Source organism: Leuciscus leuciscus (genome assembly GCF_965113295.1).
Source record: "Leuciscus leuciscus genome assembly, chromosome: 14".
NCBI lineage: Eukaryota > Metazoa > Chordata > Actinopteri > Cypriniformes > Leuciscidae > Leuciscus > Leuciscus leuciscus.
Genome location: NC_138738.1, coordinates 9,344,974 through 9,353,290, shown reverse-complemented (window position 1 = coordinate 9,353,290; position 8,317 = coordinate 9,344,974). Strand labels below are relative to the sequence as shown.

Genomic DNA, 8,317 nt, shown 5'->3' with positions numbered 1-8,317 from the left:
TACATTCACAAACAGCTATATTACACACTGCATGAAAGGTGATATTCGAAAAAGCAGAGGGGCACTTTAAAAAAAAAAGGTTCCAAAAGTGGATTTTCACAGCAATGACATAGTAGAACAATTTTTGGTTCCCCAAAGAACCTTTCAGCAAACAGTTCTTAAAAGATTTCCTTACTGTGAAAAACATTTTTAGCAATCTAAAGAACCCTTTACCACTATAAATATCCTTTAGTGCAATTTTAATATATTATTTAGGTCATATTTTGACATTTTGACAATACTGTTTGCATTTTATGACCTGATTTGCTCATTTATTTTCTATAATTAATTTTTTCTTACTTTCTATTCATTTTCCATGAAGATTAAATACATTCAATAAATAGATCTAAAACACTTTTACAACTATACACTTTATACAAAAATTAGCATGCTATACAGCGATCAAGCATCTTCATCACAGGTATTGATCCTGGAAAGGAAATGGCGGGAGACATTTGGACTTGCCATCGTCTGTGGTGATGCAGACTAGGTTGGGCAGACATGGGCATGTATGATGGAGTCTCTTCCCAAAAAATGGCACCTAAATAGAAATTAAAGATTGTAAAAAACAGGAACATAAAAAAAATCATAATGAATGTGAGGAGGAAAGTGAGGAAATGAACCTTGTGGCTCATTGGATGGCAGTCTTCTCCTTTCTGACCCATTGGGATGCACATTCGCAGGCTCCGGATCCATAGGCTGATTGCACAACACATGGCACCTCCACACTGAGAGTCCTTCTCACATGCCTACACACACACACACACAGGTCTTAGGGCTATTTCTCATTATAAATACATCAACATGTCCACTTCTCTAGTAAGCAAGCATATCAGTGATGAAATGTTCAGTGTGTCCACCTCATCCACCATATAATGTATTTGTAAAGCTATGTATAGTGAGCATAAGCCCATGGGTGGTATAGGATTTTCTCTCATGGATCCAGGCTACTGATTTTCCCTGACAGGCCGTGTAGGATGATGGTCTCATTGTGTTTGAAAATGCCATGCCTCCATCTCCATTAGGCCTGGGGTGTTCTGACAGCACTCTCGCATATTTCGAGAGCGCTGTAGACTTTTACTGTCCTGACAGGTGTGAAGGAAATGCATTTGAGCATCCCAACACATTCATGTCAAACAGCACGGCATCTCTGCTGACCCTAGAAATGCTCTGTGAGTTTAAACTTTACAGTGGCAAGGAACGATCGATTTTATGCATGCATGAATATTAGGGATGCACCGATATGACAATTTTGGATAATTCTTTATATTTGAAAGCCAAAAACCGATACATTGGCCGATAAATCTAAATCCAAATTTGTGTGTAATCTTTATATAAATCACAAAGTGATTCCAATCATATTTCAAGCAATTCAAAACCATTATGGCGAACAGTGCGCATCTGAAATGTCTCAGCTGAAGGAAAAAAATCCATTATTTATCGGATTTAAAATATTGGCCAAATATTCGCATCAAACCGATAACAATGGCATTAAAAATGAATATATATGGCCGATATATCGTGCATCCCTAATGAATATGTGCAGTGCGGTATTAAATGTATTGTTTTATCATTACATCACATTATTGAATTGTGTGTGCACTAAAAGCTGGAAACATGCCATGTTAAAAGTGAAATGCAAAGCTTTGATTTGTCTAAATGACAGTCTAACATCAGCTATTGGAGTTAATAGCCTTTAGCAAACTGATTTTGGTCAAATTTATGTTAAGAAAGGTTCTCTAGGCAGTCAAGATGTTAACAAAAATTGTTTTGTACCTTTTATGAAATCAACTGCCATGCATTTTTTGCTTTTCTATTGATACATAATGACCAGCAAATCCTCTTTTTTCAATTAACATGGTAAAACTTTTGTAAGATTGAGGCTTGATGACAATGAATGACTTGACTTCTTTTAATAAGTTAACATAACAAAATAAAAAGAGCATTATAAAAAAAAAAAAAAAAAAAAAAAACAGTCTGTATTGTCCCTGAACCAGATACAAATCAAAAGCAAACAAATAAATAAATATAAAATAATAAATAAATAATATAAATATACATAATGTATACATTTAGATGTTTACTGTTATGTGAAACTGCTTATCCAGGACAGTGCTAAATAAAAAAAACAACATGCAATTTTTATGATCCCTCTTATTTTGTTAAAATGATCAGCATTTTCTTCTTTATTCTGGGGTATGCAAACTTATAAACAGAACTCTTCTATCTATCTATCTATCTATCTACACACACAAGCATACATACATGAATAATAAACAGAAATCTCCCCTCATTTTTACTCCAATAGTCTACACTGCAGAAATTAAATATACTGTAATTTGTTCTACATAGTGGAATGAAAAAAAAATGGTCTACCTCAAAACTTACACATCAATGGCACCTAAAATATATAGATGCAGTAAATAATTGTAAAGAAAAACCTAAAACGAAAATGAATAATTCAATCAAATTTGACACTCAAACAGTGATTTCCAAACAATGTTACTATTAGGATTGAATAAACGAAAGAAATAATTTAGTGTTCGTGTTCTATAGTGTTCTACAGTGTTCCATCCACTTCAATGGCCCTGCAAGTTGTAAGGGTCACTCACCCCGGTGATGACTGCAGTCGAACCCAGAGACACCAGCAACAGGCAAAGAAAGAAAGAAATGTTGGATGTCATGGTCTTCAAACGCTGGTGTCACAGGTTTCTCTCCCCTGGGAGGGGGATCCAAGCACTCCAAACGAAAAAAAGAAAAGAAACAAAAAAGGACTTCAAGGTTTTGTTTTTCTTCAGGTCCCAATGTCCAACAGATACAAATGGTTGTCAGGTAAAATGTGAGTATATGTATGTATGTATACTCCAAAATGTGAAGAGGCAGCTTCTCAGTTGTTCTGATGAGGGACGGATGGTTTATAAGCACTGTCCTTCATTCAGAGTTATCAGTGAGTCACGTCTTTATACGCAAAAGAGATGGAGTGTGAAAGAGAGGAACAAAGAAAAACCAAGGTAATACAGTCGAACCCCCACTGCCCACATGCCTGACACACAGTTCAACCCTCACATCCAAATTATAACATTCCCTTAAATCTCATAGATATCTACAGTCGTGACACGGTCTGTTGAAAAAAAAGATTACAATTCTGAATTAGAAAATCAATAGTCCTTGTGCATGGGATTTCGGTGCGTTTCGGAATAATGTTATGTTAAATAAATAATAATAATTTGACCTGCAAAACCTACAATAATTCCCAAGGCTACTAAACCTGTTTAGACCCAAATTTAATTTCCCGCCACACAAAAGGTGTTTTTTTCTCCCCACTCCCGGGGTCTTTTTAAGTTTTTTTTTCTTCTTCAATATTCGCTTTAATAAGATTCTAAAATGGCAATGGGAAAAAAAAATGACAAAAGGAAGCTATGAATGGTGTTGGTTCACCAGGCCAGGGATGGCAACGTCACATGCAAACGTCCTTGAGCATGACGAACGGTAGTTCAAGGTGGAGAATAGGTTGAAAACATCCTTTACGCACGGCAAGGAATGTGAAAGAGCTGCCTATCCAAATTATGATCACAAGAATTTATAAAGCACCCAAAAAGATAAATCAATAGCCTTTCAATCTCAGAATTTGGATATGAAACTGAAAGGGAGCTGCTAATGACAGACACAAATACTAAATTCTTTCTATACTTTAAGAATGTCCCACCTTGCTTTGCTTTTAGGTATTCAAGTGATAAAAAAGTATTTGTACACTTCAGACAAACGTGAAAATGTATGAATGTCACTGTATCAGAACACAAAATATCAAAACAAGTAGGATTATTGCTCAAATTGTAACAAACTGGCGTCAAGTTGAGTTTTATGTCATGGATATGAAGTCATTTCCACTCAAAATCACACGTGTGTCCTGTCCGAGTAACCACAGGTATAATTCATATATGTTCACATTTTAGTTCAACTAAAAATGAAAATTCTGTCATTAATTACTCACCCTCATGTCTGCATCTACTCTGAACCTGCTGAATTGGTTCACAAATAACACCAAATCTGCTGTAACAGGGCAAGCTTTTTAAGCTCATTTAAATGCTTAAATGTAGACATTTCCGCATTTGTGTGTATAATGCAAATTAATGCCCATCCATCTTCCCCGCTGTTTTAGCAGTTTCAAATTTCATAAAATTGTATTTTTGCATAGCGATCCTCTTAAAATGTTTATACATTTTGCCCCATGTGCTATGATTTGTCGCCACATATTTACACAAATATTGTTTTCCCCCATTTTTAAAATACTACATGGTATATTATTTCACTTGTTCGGACACTTGCATTATCAGTAACTTACTGATCCTTATTTCCGTTACATTGCGACTTTAAAATAAATTAGTTTCAATATTGTGTTATATGATGCATACATTTATGGCTGTTTCTTCGACTATGTAAAATAATTAATTGAAATGATAGTGATGGAAATTACTTTCTTTTTTTTTTTTACAGCCTTGTTAGGGCTAATGGTTTAGCTAGTATTTTATGAATGTTAAATGTCACATTTTTCATTTCACACTTAAACATTTCACACTATCTGCATAAAAATTACAGCTTGATTGAAAATTATGCACCAAAATATTCAGTTCACAAGTGATATTTACCTGGATTTATCAGAAAGTTTTGACTAAACCACTCAGTTCATATGGATTAGTTTTACGATCTCTATGAACTTTTTAAAGTGTCAAAGTGGTAGTTGCGTAGCTGTCAATGGAGAGACAGAAAGCTCTCAGATTTCATCAAAAAGATCTTCATTTGTGTTCCAAAGATGAAAGAAAGTCTTACGCGTTTGGAACGACATGAGGATGAGTCATTAATGACAGATTTTTTTTTAGTTTTTTTGGGTGAACTAACCCTTTAATTAATTTATGATGTAATTTTATCGTTACATATTTTACTGTTATATTACAATGCTATTATATTTTGTGCACTTAGCTTATTTTATTGTCAATAAAAAAGCCTGAAAAGGTCACGGTTAAATACCAATAAGTAGGCCTATATTGTGGCATTCCGCCATGTTTCTCACTGACACGCCCTCAACTCCTAAACTCTGGGCTTAAAGAAAATCCCAAGCTTCCCACTCGTATTTACTTTACGTGAGTTCGACTCATAAATACGATCTTTTCTACCATGACCACCATAAGCACATCATTTAAAGAACACTTTTATAAGCATTTATAAACAAAAGTCAATTTAAACACAGCTCAAGCATTGCACTGCTTTCGTAATAGTGGACATTGTTGCCAGCACAGTAATGTAGTTCCAGCCCCATAAAGGGCTTATTAATATCCCATTAGTGCCTCTCTCTCTTTCTATTTCTCTCAGTGTGCCAGGTGTTTGCCCTCCTTCCCCCACACCGCTTCTCTCCTGCATCATCTCAAAGTTATTACTGCTGACATTTTTTGACTTCAGACCAGGAGTGATGTGAATGGCTAAAGAGGACCATATGAGCAGAAATCCAGTAGAACTGCAGTCTTGTATCGTAAAATTCAGCGATACGTATTTATCTAAGCCTTCTCTGTAGTATCATGGTTTGTTAACAAGACCCCCATAATCCAGTGCCATAATCCTTTATTATACTTGAGTAAATGGAGCAGATGGTTTAGAGACGGGATTTAAGCAAACTTGCAGTAGAGATGATTACATAGCAGCTCTTTTGTAGCCTATGAAGGACTTACAAAGAATTAGTGGGGAGCATAAATGTTTAATGCTAAACAGAAACCTAACTTAAAACAGATTGGCCAAGCTCTCTAATGAGAAATAAGGACATGTTCGTCTGACTCAAGCACTATATTTCAGACTGATCTGCTGCTTGGGAAGGCAATCTTTGAGACGGTTCTGGGAGGTAATTAAACCCAACCATTTTGATTTTGACTTTGGCTCTGATGACCACCATTTGAGATGCAGTGCAATGAAAATAGTCAATGGTTAGTCCAGGTATCCAATCACATCCTCTGTTGAGGCAAAGTGTTTTGTTACGCATCAAGGGATTTATTCAGAAAATGTGTTTCTATCATCATTTATGCGCATGTCTTATTTTAAGCAAGTGTGCTCCAAAACAATGACAAAATCCACATTTAGAAGATACAAGCGTTCAAAACATGCAGTCTCTCACTTCCGCCAATATGGATCAATGATTTTGATGACATCACTCTGCACTTCAGCTTCTAATCAGATTTCCTGTCCAAACAAATGCTCTCTAGAAAGCGTCCCGCCCCCAACATTATAAATAGACGCTGAAGCTGCGGCTGAAATCGGTCTCTTGTTCACACAATTACTATTTTCTACATGGTGAATGGCACTATATATGTCACAAACTATGAAGACAATGATTAGAGTTCCAACACGAAGTTTAATGATAAGCAGGCAAACTGGCAGAGCAACACACACTAAATGTAAGAGTGACTGAACACTGACAGACTGTAAAGGGAGAACTGAAATAGTGACTCAAACAAGACTAAGACAAACTGAGACAATATAGGGGATAGGGAACAATTCAGACAAACACACTAAGTACTGAAGTACAGAATAAACATTTCGCTATCAATTTAAGCTTGCATATATATATATATTGTCAGTTTCCTTAATATATTCAGTTGACTTACTGTAATTCAAAAACAGACTGACAGAAAAACATCGATTTATTTTTCTGACATTAAAATTGAAAATTCTAGTGAAATAACCTTTACTCCCTGAAGGAAACATCTTTGTCTGGATGCAGCTGGATAGTGCCATCACGTTCTGGTACTGGCACCCTCGGTAGGTGTCAAACTGAGGGTGAAAAAAACAAGCACACAGAGCACATCAATTATTTCTTGCTGTGTTCCCCGTGCTATCAGGAGGGTTTTGTGTGGGTGTTTGGCAGTTAGGATGATGCAGAGAAAGTGTAGAAGTGTCTTTTGGTGTCATAACGGATTGCTGAGTGTCTCATAGCATGTGAAACCTCATGAATACAGAAATGTCTGATACAATGAAGACCAGCAGGCATGTGTTTACACCCAGCACCAATTATTCCACCCACTCCTTAGTGTTTTCATTTGTATGGCAGCTTTTGCCCTCTCATGTCCTTGTAACAATTTTTTTGAATTTTTTTTAATGCTTTGCATGTCAAACAAAATGTTCTACATGGCAAATAAACAATGTTATGCCAAACGCAAATTAATTCAGGTTTAACTGTATGTATAATGTATAACATGCATTATATGTAGGTGAATTGTGAATGTATAAAACTATGTAAATGATTTGGCCTACATTTAGCTATGAATTATTGAATAAAGCATTTTACCCAAAATGGTAGCTTTGGGGTAAAGTGTGTCAAATGCATAGGGGTAAGCTGTGCCATTGGCATAACCAATAGGCATTGTAAGCTTAGCCTCTAAATGCAGGAAATGAATAATCAAACCATTCATGATGAATATTACAAATACAAAAAAATAAATAAATAGCAGACATACTGAAATATAATTATTAGTTTTCTCTCATTTCCAGAGCACAATTTAATTAAAATTGCACAGCTTAACGTATTCACCCTCTTTATTTTTTTGACAATAAGAAAAAAGAAAAAAATTCTGAAAATGTAAGCTTACACATTTTGAAGTGTTGATGGATTTTTAAAGTGTATGTGTATGATGCATGCAAACGAGTTCATGGCTGAAATGCCCAAACTCTGAACTGAATGGTATTTGGGGCATTAGCCAACAACAACAAAAAGTATTTCATTTTCAGCTTATTTCAAATAGCACATGCATCAACATGCTCTCCGGCTGCTTGGCAACCAAGGCTAATTATTTCTCCCCATCTCAAGTTCTACGTTTGGATCGTGGGCCGGCATCATATTTTCTGCAGTTTCTTCATTCTAAAAATGGTTCTGAGGTTCAGTAATTTATTATTCTTGTAATTTAGTTAAAGTTCCAATAACCTAAATGAATGTCTGACTTTAATTAAATTTTAGCTTGCCTCTGAGACTCTGCTCATTTTAGAATGTTTCATCGCCCATTTATTTCAGAGTGTCATTGATTGTTTTTGCTTTGTTTGGACTGCAACTTCAATCTATTTGATTAATTTGGGCTGAAGTTTCAATCAGGCCATAACCAATGAACTGGGTTTTGCCACAGCTGTGAGTCTGGGACTGTGCTTTGGCGGAAGACATTAGTGCAATTAGTATTGCTCTGATTCAAATCATTGTAAAATGCTATGGATATTTAAACTAATATTTGATCCACGCACAAAAATGATT

At 35.5% G+C, this 8,317-nt stretch overlaps 1 protein-coding gene across 2 annotated transcripts; it reads right to left on the bottom strand.

Moving 5' to 3' along the window:
- Positions 1 to 6,853, bottom strand: prok2 (prokineticin 2). Of its 2 annotated transcripts, XM_082137343.1 has the most exons (4): positions 6,765 to 6,853; positions 2,652 to 2,778; positions 663 to 788; positions 1 to 580 (listed from the first exon to the last, which is right to left on the bottom strand). In XM_082137343.1, exons 2-4 carry the CDS (start codon positions 2,721 to 2,723, stop codon positions 455 to 457), a joined length of 324 nt encoding a protein of 107 aa, XP_081993469.1. In that variant the 5' UTR covers positions 2,724 to 2,778; positions 6,765 to 6,853; the 3' UTR covers positions 1 to 454. The 2 variants fall into 2 exon arrangements, with proteins under 2 accessions (XP_081993469.1, XP_081993468.1); XM_082137342.1 differs by lacking the exon at positions 6,765 to 6,853 and having other exon boundaries at positions 2,652 to 3,063.
- Positions 6,854 to 8,317: the final 1,464 nt, after the last annotated feature.

Bases quoted from the DNA above. Each gene is read 5' to 3' on its own strand.
- prok2 (XM_082137343.1), bottom strand. From the start codon at position 2,723: ATGACATCCAACATTTCTTTCTTTCTTTGCCTGTTGCTGGTGTCTCTG. The intron at 789-2,651 runs GTGAGTGACCCT...GTGTGTGTGTAG, and splicing joins CGACTGCAGTCATCACCGGG to GCATGTGAGAAGGACTCTCA. The intron at 581-662 runs GTTCATTTCCTC...ATTTCTATTTAG, and splicing joins GCCATCCAATGAGCCACAAG to GTGCCATTTTTTGGGAAGAG.